The sequence below is a fragment of the Hypanus sabinus genome, chromosome 10, assembly GCF_030144855.1.
Source record: "Hypanus sabinus isolate sHypSab1 chromosome 10, sHypSab1.hap1, whole genome shotgun sequence".
NCBI lineage: Eukaryota > Metazoa > Chordata > Chondrichthyes > Myliobatiformes > Dasyatidae > Hypanus > Hypanus sabinus.
The window spans coordinates 64,883,253-64,899,363 of record NC_082715.1 but is presented as its reverse complement, the minus strand read 5'-3'; the positions used below and the strand labels follow the sequence as shown (position 1 = coordinate 64,899,363).

The 16,111-nt window shown below is 41.9% G+C and overlaps 1 protein-coding gene across 1 annotated transcript in view; it reads left to right on the top strand.

Annotated features, from left to right (window-relative positions):
* The window catches only part of tpo (thyroid peroxidase), a 78,217-nt gene extending 62,507 nt beyond the window's left edge, over positions 1-15,710 (top strand). Inside the window, exons 14-15 of the mRNA XM_059982000.1 lie at positions 2,326-2,457; positions 14,901-15,710. Coding sequence (XP_059837983.1) covers positions 2,326-2,457; positions 14,901-14,908 — 140 coding nt within the window. The 3' untranslated portion in view covers positions 14,909-15,710. The remainder of the gene's footprint in view (positions 1-2,325; positions 2,458-14,900) is intronic.
* The last annotated feature ends 401 nt before the right edge of the window (positions 15,711-16,111 follow it).

Sequence of the window (16,111 nt, the reverse complement as noted above, 5' to 3'; positions counted from 1 at the left end):
GGTTACCTGAGATGTATGCAAGTTAAACATCGTCATACATGATGAAGTCTGACTTCTGAATGCAAAAGAAACCTACAAGTGGCTTCAGGCAAAATTGTCACTTTTTAATGTGTCTAAATAAATTATGTCAGCAATCAGCCATTTTGAAGAATACAATGGCATTACAGGGGACAGCTGAATACACTGGGCACAGGAATGAATATACTGTCGGACAACTATATGTTACTGTGGTGCTTAAAACCTGTGCAACAGATATCCGGCTATGTAGCTCCTGGGCATTGACATCTATTCAGAAAAACAATTATTTTAAACCAACTATTTACCAAAACATTACCACCACTTCCCAATAATCACTGTGGAAGGAGCATTAATAATCTCATTAAGTGAGATGTGCACATGAGGAAGCTGCCAGCTGTTGCTCAGCTTGTGATCTGTCAGAACCAAATTTTATCACAATCTTGATCTAAATATGACTTGAATTAGTGAATACCTGATAATAGAGAGAAACTATCTTCAATACCAAAGCAACGTACATCATCCCCCACTTCAGATGGTTCCACCTATCACCTACCAACCCTTGTCTTGTAAACACACGTTACAACAGTGATGTGCAGAAGAGCCCTTCTGGATGCACAACATGTCAAACCTTGAAGTATATAGGCTACGGCAGCAGAAGAACATGAACATACACTCAGTGTAAGTATGCGCTGCGTGTATGTTCTTTGATAATAGACTTCCTTTACACTTTGGATTTATTCCTCAGAATGACACCTCAGCAAAACTGAAGTCAGTGATTGTTGCAAATAAAATGCCTCCACTGGTGTAAAGAGTAAAGGCTTTTTTAAAGTTCCTCACTGAAGTGACCTATGCTCAAACGTCTTCAGCTGCTTTATAAGTGATTTTATGTCCCCACACCCATTGTTGATCAAGCAACGACAATATTGGCAAGTAGGGAGCCTAAGGCAGGAGATCCCAGGCACAGGATCTGTTACGCAAAAACAAATCACAGAAAATTAAACTTCCGTCTATGTTAACTGGTCTATGATTAAATTAAAACTTGAGTCATATTTACATTTTCACCATCTGCAGCAAAAAGCTTACAAAAGGTTGGACAGGATTGTTGATGCATTTCTATTAGATGAGATGCGCTGTGCTATCTTCATGTCCTAGTGGCTTGCTCAGATAATTCAGAGTTCAGTTCAAAGGGGACCAATCTGACCGATCAGCGTATTCATCTAGATCATGGGTCAGACTTAATTGTTTCATAGCTGTGCAGGAATAGTTTATGGAGCATTGTGGGGGTTAGGGATTAGGGATAGAGGTGTGAGGGAGCTAGAAGCTAGAGCCAGTAAATGAAGAGTCTGGGCAGGAGTTCAAGTCCAGGTCAGGTGCTCCACAGATGACTGCTAGCCATTCTGGAGATCCGCTCACAGACACCGGGGAGACCAGTGATGCCAAGTTGGTGAGCCCTTCTCCCAGTCGACAGTTTGTATGTTTCAGCAGGTCCTGGGTACGAGTGAGTATCATGGTGACCATCCAGGCCATTGGAGTTTCGTGTCCAGAAATCGTGGCCTGAAGGTCAAAGGAGGTCTGTGAAAGGCTGGGAATTGAGGACCAAAGGTCAAAACTATGATCCTAGGGTCATGGGGTAAATAGACATCAGCAAAGTCTGGAGGGGAATGTCTGAGTCATGGTGGAAGTCTAGAGCATGGTGAATCCAGAGTCAAAAGCCTGAAGGTTGAAAACCAATGGTACAGACCCAAAGAAGTCACAAGCGCCTGGACCATCAGGGTTGGAGGTGCTTGACTCTGGACGTCAAGGTGCAAAGATCAAACCCATGATCGGTGAGTCCTGAGGCAGTCCAAAGTTGGAGGCCTGATATCTGCGTGACTGACATTCCATGGGCAAGGACTGGAGGCCCAGAGGTGACCTGTCCTACGGTTGAAGGACTGTCTGTGTGTGCAAGTTAAAGGAGCTTGTCTTGCCGTTGCTGTTGTTGTTACTTGTGTTGTTCGGCTGAGCATTGTGGGCACCCTTTGTTGGTGCTGGAATGTGTGGCAGCACTTACAGGCTGCCTCCAGCACATCCTTGCTTGTTAACAGAGTCAACCATTTCATGGTATATTTCAATGTACATATGATAAATCTGAATCTGAAACTGAAGAGGCTGGAGACAGTATATTCACCTGCCTACAACACTCCAATGGCTTACTCCTTTACTCTTGGTTAAAGTGTTAGGTAATATCATAGAACTGCAATAGCACCCTTTGGTTTTTTTTATGTGTGCATGCTTTTATAATTCTGAAGAACCGTCTCCTGATTTCAGACATTAATGAATGTGAAGATGCCACAAGGCCTGCTTGTCACAGTTCTGCAAATTGTGTGAACATCAAAGGAAGTTACAGATGTACCTGCTCAGATTCCCTCCTCCTGTTAGAGGATGGACACAGCTGCACTGGTAATATTCCATGAAAAATACATTTCTCTGTGTGTGTTATCATTGTAAACAGAACTGATAATTCTGTTTTCTTTGTCAGTAGTACATATTGCAGTTGAACATAGATACACAATGAGCAATCAGATCACAATATTGTCATTATCTGAGGGTAACTCAGCTATCATTACTCCACATACAGACTGTTGGATGTTCACAGGGCAGAGTTGTCCTTCTCCTGCTTGGTAATTAGTGATACACAAACAACAGTTTCTCATTCCGAGAAAACTAAAACCTTATTGAGTTATTTGTATATTGCTTTTCATTTGGATGGATTTCTCCATAAAAAAATTATTAATCCAGCACTACAGTGACACGATGGGTTCTCTCTGCCAGGGAAGTTTGGATTTTTCCCTTTACTTCTAGTTATTGAGGGACTTTAGACATTGAGTTATTGAGTTATTGCTAGTTATTGAGTGACTTTAGACATCCACCAGTTGATCATTTCCTCCATTTCTCCAAGTGAGATTTCTCTTCAGCTTTTGGCATTCCCTGCGAAAGTGCCTCCTTGTCCAGAGTTATAGTGAGAACTATTTTTCACCTCCCCTTTTGTTTTCCTCCCATCTTCACTGTCAATATTTCAGTTTTAATGCTGTAGCATTTCATTCTCTGATCATTGAGCTCCTCAACCACAGATAGCTTCTCTGGATTATATAAGAAAAAGTTACAGAACTTTTTTATAGAGATTTGCTTCTATCATTCAAGCCCTTCGGATCAAACATGAGACATATCTCTCATCTTTGTGAGACTCTAGGCAATCAGGTGAACATAACAATGATTTCAGCCAATAACTATAACCCATTTCTCAGTACAAATCTTTCCTGAGTTCGTTCATTCTTTCCCATAGGCAATCTGCAAATGCTTGCAAGTATACTGCTGGTTTTTGGTAAATGGTATAAATTGAGAGTCAGCACACAATTCTGGTGTTCTAAGGACCTGTTCCTTTAGAGGGCACTTCCATCTCGACAGGCAAACCCTTCTACATTTCACATAATAAAGCAGGTAGAATAGACTTTCATTGTTTCATCTCTTTGCATCCACCAACACCAATAAGTTGTTCTGCTACGAGAAATATTGACGTGAGAAATGCACATGAGCCAACTGAAAGAATTGATAGGAGAATACAGTGGACCATGTGAGAAAGGAAAAAATGGTGAGGGGGGGCACCAGAGGGAGGTGATGGGTAGGGGACGAGAAGAGGTGGTGTAAGAGGGTAATCTGAATGCGGAATGGAAAAAGAGAGAAGGGGAAGGGGGAGAAATTACCAAAAGTTAGAAAAATTAATGTTCATACCATCAGTCTATGTCGGGTCTCACCAGGAGCACTGGATACAACAGACAACCCCAACAGACTCCCAGGTGAGTTATTGCCTCACCTAGAATTGTTTGAATCCCTGAATGGTGATCAGGGAGAGGTATAAGGGTAGGACTGGCATTTGTCCAGCTTTCAGGGATAAGTGCCAGAAAGGAGATCAGTGGAGAGCAATGAATGGACAGTGGGCTCACACAGAGAGTGACCTAGGTGGAAAGTGGACATCCCTCTGACTTCTTCACCTCTCACCTCCAGTCCTGATGAAAATTTATTTAGGTGCTGCCTAGCCTGCTGAGTTCCTCCAGCACTTTGCATTTGTTTTTCATGACTTATGACACCTGCAGAATTCTTTGTTTATTCAATTTATCTGGAGCTACTGCTTCTTCCAAGGGACTCTATAGCTTAGAGTTTAGAGCACTGGTCTTGTGAACCAGCAATTGTGCGTTTATACCTAGTGTTGGCGCATGGCCTAGTGGGCAAGGCATCAGACTAGTAACCTGAAGGTCACTGGTTCGAGCCTCAGCTGAGGCAGCATGTTTGTGTCCTTGAGCAAGGCACTTAACAATACATTGCTCTGCGACGTCACCAGCGCCAAGCCTCATGGGTCCTAGTGCCCTTTCCTTGGACAACATCGGTGGCGTGGAGAGGGGAAGGCCTGCAGCTTCGGCAACTGCCGGTCTCCCATACAACCCTGCCCAGGCCTGCACCCTGGAAACTCCAGGCACAAATCCATGGCCTCTCAAGGCCGACGGATGCCACCAACCAAACTAACAGGGGCCTTAATATTTTTTTGTTGCCAGGACAGCATGGCAATTAGCATGACAGGGCATTCTGGAGTTTGGAATTCAATACCAAAGCCATTTTGCTCTCCCCGTGGAAGGCATACGTGTTCGCTGGGTCCTCCAGTTTCCTCCCACCGTGTAGGTTAATTGGAATTGCAAATTATCCCGAGATTAGTTTTGGGTTAATCAGGTTTGTCACAGGGTTGCTGGGGCAGCATGGCTCGTGGGGACAGAATAGACAGTAGACAATAGAAAATAGGTGCAGAAGTAGACCATTTGGCCCTTCGAGCCTGCACCGCCGTTCTGAGATCATGACTGATCATCGACTATCAATACCCGGTTCCTGTCTTGTCCCCATATCACTTGATTCCCTTATCCATCAGATATCTATCCAGCTCCTTCTTGAAAGCATCCAGAGAATTGGCCTCCACTGCCTTCTGAGGCAGTGCATTCCACACCCCCACAACTCTCTGGGAGATGTTTTTCCTTAACTCTGTCCTAAATGACCTACCCCTTATTCTCAAACCATGCCCTCTGGTACTGGACTCTCCCAGCATCTGGAACATACTTCCTGCCTCTATCTTAATAATCTTATATGTTGCAATCAGATCCCCTCTCAATCTCCTTAATTCCAGTGTGTACAAGCCCAGTCTCTCTAACCTCTCTGCGTAAGACAGTCTGGAATCCCAGGAATTAACCTTGTGAATCTATGCTGCACTTCCTCTACAGCCAGCATGTCCTTCCTTAACCCTGGAGACCAAAACTGTACACAATATTCCAGGTGTGATCTCACCAGGGCCCTGTACAAATACAAAAGGATTTCCTTGCTCTTGTACTCAATTCCCTTTGTAATAAAGGCAAACATTCCATTAGCCTTCTTCACTGCCTGCTGCACTTGTTCATTCACCTTCAGTGACTGATGAACAAGGACTCCTAGATCTCTTTGTATTTCTCCCTTACCTAACTCTACACCATTCAGATAATAATCTTCCTTCCCAAAGTGGATAACCTCACACTTATTCACATTAAACGTCATCTGTCAAGTATCTGCCCACCATCCAGCCTATCCAAGTCACCCTGAATTCTCCTAACATCCTCATCACATGTCACACTGCCACCCAGCTTAGTATCATCAGCAAACTTGCTGATGTTATTCTCAATGCCTTCATCTAAATCGTTGATGTAAATCGTAAACAGCTGTGGTCCCAATACCGAGCCCTGTGGCACCCCACTAGTCACCACCTGTCATTCCGAGAAACACCCATTCACCGTTACCCTTTGCTTTCTATCTGCCAACCAGTTTTCTATCCATGTCAATATCTTCCTCCCAATGCCATGAGCTCTGATTTTACCCTATGTGGGACCTTATCATATGCCTTCTGAAAATCGAGGTACACTACATCCATTGGATCTCCCTTGTCTAACTTCCTGGTTACATCCTCAAAAAACTCCAATAGATTAGTCAAGCATGATTTGCCCTTGGTAAATCCATGCTGGCTTGGCCCAATCCTATCACTGCTATCTAGATATGCCACTATTTCATCTTTAATAATGAACTCTAGCATCTTCCCCACTACTGATGTTAGGCTGACAGGACAATAGTTCTCTGCTTTCTCCCTTAACATTAGCCATTCTCCAATCCTCAGGAACTGATCCTGAATCTAAGGAACATTGGAAAATGATTACCAATGCATCTGCAATTTCCAGAGCCACCTCCTTTAGTACCCTAGGATGCAGACCATCTGGACCTGGGGATTTGTTAGCCTTCAGTCCCATCAGTCTACTCATCACCATTTCCTTCCTAATGTCAATCTGTTTCATTTCCTCTGTTACCCTATGTCCTTGGCCCATCCATACATCTGGGAGTTTGCTTGTGTCTTCCCTAGTGAAGACAGATCTAAAGTACTTATTAAATTCTTCTGCCATTTCTCTGTTTCCCATAACAATTTCACCCAATTCATTCTTCAAGGGCCCAACATTGTTCTTAACTATCTTCTTTCTCTTCACATACCTAAAAAAGATTTTGCTATCCTCCTTTATATTCCTGGCTAGCTTGTGTTCGTACCTCATTTTTTCCTTCCCGTATTGCCTTTTTAGTTAAGTTCTGTTGTTCCTTAAAAATTTCCCAATCATCTGTCTTCCCACTCACCTTAGCTCTGTCATACTTCTTTTATTTTTAATGCTATGCAATCTCTGACTTCCTTTGTCAACCACTGTGGCCCCTTTCCCCCCTTTGAATCCTTCCTTCTCCAGGGGATGAACTGATTTTGCACCTTGTGCCATTGCTGTTCCACTGCCTTTTCTGCTAGAATATCCATCTATTTAACTTTGGCCAGCTCCTCCCTCATGGCTCCATAGTCTCCTTAGATCAACTGCAAATTGCAGATAAAAACTTATCATATTCTGGTCACTACCTCCTAATGGCTCCTTTACTTCAAGATCGCTTATCAAATCCTGTTCATTACACAACACTAAATCCAGAATAGCCTTGTCCCTGGTCGGCTCTCGTACAAGCTGTTCCAAGAATGCATCCCATAGGCACTCTACAAACTCCCTATCCTAGGGTCCAGCACCAACCTGATTCTCCCAGTTCACCTGCATGTTGAAATCCCCCATAACTACTGTGACATTACCTTTGCCACATGCCAATCTTAACTCCCTATTCAACTTGCACCCAATATCCATGCTACTGTTTGGGGGCGGGATCTCCCTGTGGCCACACACTTCAGTTCCACAGAGCACTCCCACTCCGACATGTCTGTCCATGGCCTCCTCTACTGTCAAGATGAGGCCACACACAGGTCGATGGAGCAATACCTTATCTCCTGCCTGGGTAGCGTCCTACCTGCCGGCATGAACATCCAACTCACAGACCTCCATTGATACCCCTGCCCCCCCCCTTACCCCCATCCCTATCTATTATTTCAGTCTGGTTCTCTTTCTCTCTCTTTTTTCCCCCTTCACTATAATCTCTCCCCCCCAGCCCCCTACCTTTCTTTCTCTTTTATTTCCCATAATTCTCCACCTTCTCCCTAGCCCATTTCCCTCCAATCTATCTCTTCCTAGCTCTCTATTTTATCCCTCCCCCCACTTCTTATCCCCCCCTTGACCATCCCATGTTACTTCACTCCTGATGAAGGGTTTCGGCCCAAAACGTCGTCACTACCTCCTCCTGGCCTGCTGAGTTCTGCCAGCATTTTGTGTTTTTATTTATTTCCAGCATCTGCAGATTCACTCGTGTTGCATTAGGAAATTGAATCTCATTTTTAATAACTCTTTTAATCTGGGACTTGCATAGCTCAAATATAAGATGGTTGATTATAAGAATATAACTTAGAACTTCACCCATTAGGTTGAGAAATAAAGGGAGCATAGGAATGTTTCTTACTGTTTTTCAGTGCATAGGTGTAGTGAGCAGGCCTTCTGGCTAAACCTCTGCTGCCACTACATACTCAGAAACCTATGCCCATTGCCATCACATAGTATATTTTAAAAAAGGCAGTATAAATTGGTTGACTAAACAAATAAGTTTGTTTCTGAAAAGAGATAGAATTGAGGTATGAAAAGAAAGGATAAGTGAATGAATGTATCTTTTTCTGAAAGCAGTTTTCTTCAACACTTGATTTCTCAAAGTAGAAGCAGTCTTTTGGTCTGTGTCAGCTTTGTGATGCATTGCAATTTGTTTAATATTAATTGACAGTGTTATGTACCAATTAAAATGAAATAACACTGCATACAGCATTTTTTTTGCCTTTATGCTATGTATAAACAAACTATAATGTGTTGCATTTATGAAATCAATGAACTCCTGCAGAGAAAACGAAATTACATTTCTGCATGCAACAAAAACATTTTGAACTCCGAAAAAAAGACGTTGGGTTGAAGGTTACTTTTAAGTAAAATACTCAACGTCTATTTGAGTCCTTCCTGTATTTATGAAAAATGCCAAACTTAAATTTGCCGCCAGCAGCAAACCAAAAATAACGTCAGCCAGCTGTCAACCTGAAAAATAAAAGGACTATTTCACTGAACAATGAAAACATATGAATATACGTAAAATAATAGGCAATTAAAATATTTATCATACTTGTTCAGGTTGACTCACACCTGACAATGCAGTCGTATTCAGTAGGGATGGATCGATGCTTAGGGGAGTGACCGAGAAGGATAATGTGTTTTTTTTTCCTCTCTGAACTCACAGAAGCGTTTCCCAAACGATGTTTGCATTGCGATGATTGCAGAATGTAAATACTCCGAATTTATCATGTCGTGACCTTGTTTGAACTCTCTCAAATTGGGGAAGTGAGACAATGTGCCTTTCTGTAAATCTCTGGCAAGCAACGTCAACTTGCGCTCGAATGCCAAAACATCCTCCAACATGTGCAGGGCTGTACGTCCTTACCCCGTTGAAGAGCTGTGTTCAGCGTGTTCAGGTGCGCTGTCATGTCTACCATGAAGTGTAGCTTTTCCAGCCACTCTGGCTGTTCCAGCTCAGGAAAGTTGAGCCCTTTGCTGCCCAGGAAAGTTTTCACTTCTTCCAGACACGCGACAAAGCGTTTCAGCACCTCCCCTCTGGACAGCCAGCGATAAAAACACGTTGTAGCGGTGTACTACACGCAGTCAGTAAACTGCAGTCAAAGATAGCTTTATTCGAACTAAACAGCCTTGCTTTTAAGCCTCCCTCAACCCGCCCCCCCATGGGCGCGGATGCTGCAAAAGACACGTACTCACAAACCCCCGTAGGCTATCTCCCTTAGCCTGAACGCTGGCTAATTGTGAGCCGGTTCGGATGTGTCAGGAAATGGGTCGCCACAACGTCTTATTTAGATTGTACAAGATCACCATAATCTTCAAATTTAGATTTACATTTCAAAAACTAACAAACTAACATAAAATACATTTTAATTAAATACTGACCATGTAGCGGTGTGCTACACGCAGCGCTAAAATTACGACACGGAGTCGGTAACTGCAGTCGAAGGAAAAAACTTCATTCGAAAACTTCAGCCTCACTTTTAAGCCTCCCTCAACCTGCCCCCCATGGTGCAGAGGCTCCAAAGCTCTGTGCTCGCAAACCCCCGTAGGCTATCTAATTGTGAGTCGGTTCAGATGTGCCAGGAAAAGGGTCGCCACAACCAATTATTTCCCAAAGCAACAGGAAGCCGCAGCACAGACGTAAAAGAGCCACATATGGCTCCGGAGCCGCGGGTTGCCGACCCCCGGTATAGGCACACCCAAAACTCCACAGGAAGCTGCACTCCCTCTATCTCAAGTACTTGAGACTCACTCCTCCTGCCCTCATTATTTCACTCCCTGCACTGATAATGTAAATCAGCTCTCTAATTGTGGGTAAGGGTAGATCAGTTATTGACATTGAAGATTCTGTGTCCACTAACATATTACAATGCTGGTCTCCTAATAAACCTTTTGTGTATATTGTGGATGATCACCCCTGGACACAAAGGTTGCTGCCAGCTGTCTGTCTGACCTGGAGCTAATTATCCTCGCCAGCTCTATGATCTGCTTAGCAGTCAGATTGATCAGAGAAGGCACTGCTCTGGTTTCTGCCTGTTTTAATGAATGACTCTCACACCTTTTCTCCCTCAACACTGCCTTCAACCATGGCCTGAGAGGCCACAACAGTAACAAATAATCTTCTTTACTCTTCTTAGTCTTTTCCGGCCATCCCTTTGATAGGTGGCACACAAAGCAAGTCCTCTATATCTTCACAGCAGCGATTTTTACCTTAGGAAATTTACAAATTCTCTTCCCACTCTGCTGGTCTATCTCCCCAGCCCATGATACTATTGCTGAGTAGGTCTTCCCACTACTAAGCCCAACTCTAAAACTTGAACTCGAAAGCCTGCCTTCAGTATTTTCAGAAAGACTGAATCATCCCTCCATGGACTGTCCAGCCCTGAGTATTCCCCATATGCTCACTATTTAAATTCTGCATAATCTGTGGTGATCTCATCATCTTCTCGAACCACTGACATAATCATTCCACAGTCACTCTCACCTCCCCATCAGTTGCTGTCCCCTTTCTCCCTTAAAGTAGTAATACCTTTTCTCATTACTAGCACACCAGCTAGTTGCCCATGTACTACCCCGCACACTTCCTGGTCTATAGTGTCCCACATATTCCTCATTCATTTAGCTTTCACTCATACTGCACATGTACATCTTCTGAGTGCATCTGGTGAATTTCAATCACCTCAAGCTTACACCAAAATTCTGCATTCGCACAAACAACTGTAAGTGAGGACAGTTCAGACAGGATGTTCCGCTTCTCCCCAGGGATGAAGGGCTTATGGATGGTGCAAAACAGGGTCATGGGGTGGCTGGGGTCATCAGCATGCTCTAGCCGCCATTGTCTAACCTCAAAAGGTGCCATCCCAACAGATACATCTGTGTATACCTCTTCCTCAAATATCTCAACACTAAGTCCCATATTAAATGAACAATGAGTGAACAATAAATATAAAATGTAATATACTTGAGATCCAAGAGCATGTACTCTGCGGTCTTCCATTACTTTGCCACTGAACGTTCCCTTTCATTTTAAGCTCTGATACCCCAAAAGTTTCAAACTTATTCTTAATGCACACAAACAAGTATACTACTATACATTTTCCTGAATGAGTGTACACGCACCCCTCTGCCGACTGAAAAAATTAATAACCACCTTTTGCAACTGGTGCCCTTGTCTCACCAAACATACCTGTACTGCATGATAGCTGATCACACACACACACACACACATACACACACACACCCCAATTTATATCCACCTGTTTAGCTCTCCACTGTGTTTGTTCATACTTGTGATCCCATTGTTATTGACTTGAATAGAATATTTACCCCCTTTGTAGTGATGTTTTATATTTCTTCAGCACAAAGATAGCTATCTAAACTGAATCACATAAAAACAGTAACTGATAAGTATAAAAGTCTTTATTCATACAACAAACCTCCAGAAGAGAGAGTCCAGAAATATGCTTCCTGACACAATCTTTCACACTTCTTCAATAAACTACTTACTACAATTTCAATTCTTATAAACTCATACTTAAGCTGAACATTTTGAATATACTCAGCTAAATTTACAGCATTACATATTTACAATATCTCAACTAGCAGAAACCCTTTGAATGTTTAATATTGGTGTCTGTTCCAGAAACCAGGTACCCAAAATATACTCTTTTTATTACATCAAGGACATTGAGGACATATATACAGAAAGGTGCCATAAAAAGCCAGCAATATCATGGAGGATCTCAGCCACACTGCTCAAGGACTGTTTATCTGACTCCCGTCAGGGAGGAGGCTATGTAGCATCCACATCAGGACTATCAGACAGTTATTTCTCCAAGCAGCAAAGCTGAACAACAGCCCCATCTGCTAACCCTCCACTCCACTCCTCCACCACCATTACTGTATCATTTCCCGTCAGAGTTACCTTATGTACTGATACTCCTGTGACTAGTGTCACTTTATGAATATACAATCAAGCTATGTATTTATATTATATTTTTTTTATAATTGTGTTCTGTGTCTTACAGTGTTTACTTTTGTGCTGCATCAGATCTGGAGTAACAATTAAAGTTTAGAGTTCAAAGTAAATTTGTTATCAAAATACATATATAATATGTGATGTCATCCATTAGTCTGGCCAGACCATGGATCTGTACCTGGAAAGTCTCTGGAGTGACCACTCCAGGGCGCAAGCCTGGGCAAGGTTTTTTTTATGGAAGACCAGCAGTTGCCCAAGCTGCAAGTCTCCCCTCTCCGTGCCACTGATGTTGTTCAAGGGAAGAGCAAAGGCTGATACGGCTCGGCACCAGTGAGGTCGCAGGAGTCGCCAGAGCAAGGTTGAAGGCAACGTCGGACTGCTTTTGGGACTCCAGCTCCGGATTTGTCCTCAGCGTTTACTCCCGAAGCCTTTCCCATTAATGGATATGGCTGCAAGGCAGCGGAGGTTTGAAATCAAAGTTTTCCCTCTCTTAGGCGGACTGCCTTTCCAGGCTGACGAGCTCCATCTACCCAAAGCACTGGTTTTAAGGCGCCAGAACCCACCTTTGCCCATTCTCCTGTCAGTAGAAACAGTTCTGCCGGGCTTAGAGGCTAAGCCACATGAGAAGACCAGGAGCTGGACTTGGTTGTCAGAGGCTATTTGAGGTGCATGCTGTGAGGAGCACGTTTAGGTAGTGGGAGCTTGTCCCCACTGCCACTCCTCAGTTTGACAACCTTGGAACCATATACAGTATATCACCATATATTACACTGAGATTCATTTTCTTGTGGGCATACTCAATCAACTTGGGCATTCAACCAGTGTGCAAAAGACAACAAATTGTGCAAATACAAAAAGAAAGGCATAATAATAATAAATAACTAAGCAAAAACTGTCAGGAATATGAGATGATGAGTCCTTGAAAGTGAGGCCATAGGTTTGAGGAACATTTCAATGATGGGGCAAGTGACAGTGAGTGAAGTTATCCCCTTTGGCTCAAGACCCTGATGGTTAAGGGGAAATAACTGTTCCTGAGCCTGACTGTGTGAGTCCTGAGACAGCGAGTAGAGAGCATGACCTGGGTGTGGGGGGGTAGGGGGTCCTGATGATGGATGCTACTTTCCTGTGACAATGCTTTATATAGTTGTGCTCAGCAGTGACAAAGGCTTTATCTATTATGGACTGGACCCTGTCAATTACCTTTTATAGGATTTTCTGTTTGGGGCATTGGTGTTTCCATACCAAGTTGTAATGTAACCGGTCAATATACTCTCCACTACACATCTAGAGAAGTTTGGTGAAGTTTTAGACGTCATGCCGAATCTCTGAAAACTTCTGATGCAGTAGAGCCTCTGATGTGCTTTCTTTTTATTTGCACTTATGTGCTGGTCCCAGGACAGGTCCTCTGAAATAATAACACCATGGAATTTAAAGTTGCTGACCCTCTCCACCTCTGAACCTCCACTGAGGACTGGTTCTAATTTCTTCCTCTTGAAATCAAAAGTCAGCTCTTGGTCTTGCTGACACTGAGTAAAAGTTGTTGCTCCCTCCTAAATGCTGATTCATCACCAGCTTTGATTTGACCTATGCCAGTGGTGAGTTATTTCATTCTCATTTACACTTGTAAACTGGAATTAACATAAATCAATGTTGAATCTTGAAAATTGTATACTGGTTTTATTTCCTGAAGATTGGTACTCATTGCATAATGCATAATTATGCTATTCATATTGCCATGACTCCAGAATGATTCTTAACAGATTCTACACCACCACAGTTCACTGCAATTCTCTTTGAAAATAAGTGTGAAGAGTTACATTATAGAAAGACAAAACAAGTTGGACTTTCAGTCAGTGGTAGGGCTCTGGGGTGTATTGTGAAAGAGAAGGGCCTTGCATTTCCCTGAAGAGGATGTCACAGTGACATAAAATGATAAAGGAGTCTTTTGGCATGCTGGCCTTCATCTGTCAAGCATTGTAAAAATGGTTGGGATGTTATGTTCCAGTTGCACAAGACATTAATGAGGCCCCACTTTGAGTAGACGACTCAAGTCACATCCTCTTGCCACTGGTAATGATGATTCCAGCAGGTGTCCTGTCACCCCTGACACACTGCTAGTTCTTTCTAACTCTGATCAGCCAAAACAAGATTTTCTAGGTAGTTGGTCACATCTTTTACAACTGATCTAATCCATTTTGTATGCAACTTCAAGGCAAAGTAAATAAGACTAACTATGAATGTTAACAAAAGAAACTAAAAGGTTATTTTAATATAACTCTAATATTGATAGTTATTGTTAGTTGGAATTACTATTGAGTAATTGAGTAATATTGAGTACTATTGACTCCTGCTAAATTGAGAAAATTTCCATACTATTCATCATGGCCAATAGAAGATCAACACAAATATTTACTGACAACAGAATGGAAGGAATATTGCCAACAATGGTAATACCAAGCTACAATTTAGAGGTTAGTGCTGTAAAACCAAAATTTTGACTCAAATAAGAGCAAAATAATTTGGGAGGGAACAAAGAAATGCATACAGAAATTTTAAAATATAATGAATACTAAATTTCTTTACATTTATTTGATGATCTACTTCATTTTGGTCGCTGTGCATTTCTATTTTTAATGCAGTGTATGACAAGGTACTATTGTATTGTATTCCACACTTATACATATCATAACTGCTTTGTACCCTATTGTCTGGTCTTCCATAATCATCTGAATAGTAATCTTATTTAACATTTCTTGCTTTCTGCACTCAAAGTGACAGAAATTTCTCTTCCATTGTTGCAGTCAAGTAATCACAAAGGAACTTTTCCTGGAGCAAATGGATGAAAGAAGCCTGAAGAAATATGATTGGATGGGGATGATTGATGAGAAGATTGCCAAAATCAAAGCTTCGAAAAACAATGATCAGGAATGGAAAGTTTAGCAGGAAGATGGAACTTTATGACAGTTGTTTGAGTGAATATTATTGCAGAGTTTAGAATAAAACAGAAATATTGAAATTATTTCGAACATAAACTTTAGGAATTGAAAGGAAATGGCTTAATTGAATACTTCTGTGAGAACACCTTACTTGCCTTGGACAAATAGACCAGAATATATCTACCTTTATGGTGAAGTATGAATGAGATAGATTGAAAAAAAACAATTCCATAGCAAAAATATAGTTCAAGATTTCCTGTTTAGTTATTAACAAATATAAGCAGTGATATGGTTTATTTGCTGGTATGACAAGTGAAACCTTTCATCAATTTTCTCTACTTAACACAAGCAATGGATAAAAACATCACAGTACTGTCTTCAATTCGTCAAATGTCATTTTGACTTCAGTGCTAGATTGTTATTGACAGAGTGGAGATGTGCAAATAATTATAGCTTCTGGAGCTATCAAATAAGGTCAATATATGCTTAGTACATGTTTATTTTAATATGTGAAAAATAACCATAAAAATCTTTTGATCTGTGAATGACCTTTTTCTGTTGTATTTAGTCAGACAGTATTCTGGACCATTTGCTATCCATGTATATCTGATATATATATGATACCGCTCAGCTGTACATTGAATTGAATTGACTTTATTTCTTACATCCTTCACGTGCATGAGGAGAAAAATCTTTAAGTTATGCCTGTCTAAATGTGCAATGAGCAATCATAGTAATTTATAATCATTTATAATAAATAGAACATTCAATGTAATATAGAGTACACTCAGATCAGCATGAGTTAATCAGTCTGATGGTCTGGTGGCTTTTTTGCTGTGGTACCATTTCCCTGATGGTAGCAGATGGAATAGATTGTGGTTGAGGTGACTCAGCTCCCCAATGATCCTATGGGCCCTTTTTACACACCTGTACTTGTAAATGTCCTGAATCATGGGAAGTTCACAACTACAGATGTGCTGGGCTGTCCGCACCACTCTCTGCAGGGCCCTATGATTAAGGGAGGTACAATTCCCATACCAGGCAGTGATGCAGCCAGTCAGGATGCTCTCAATTGT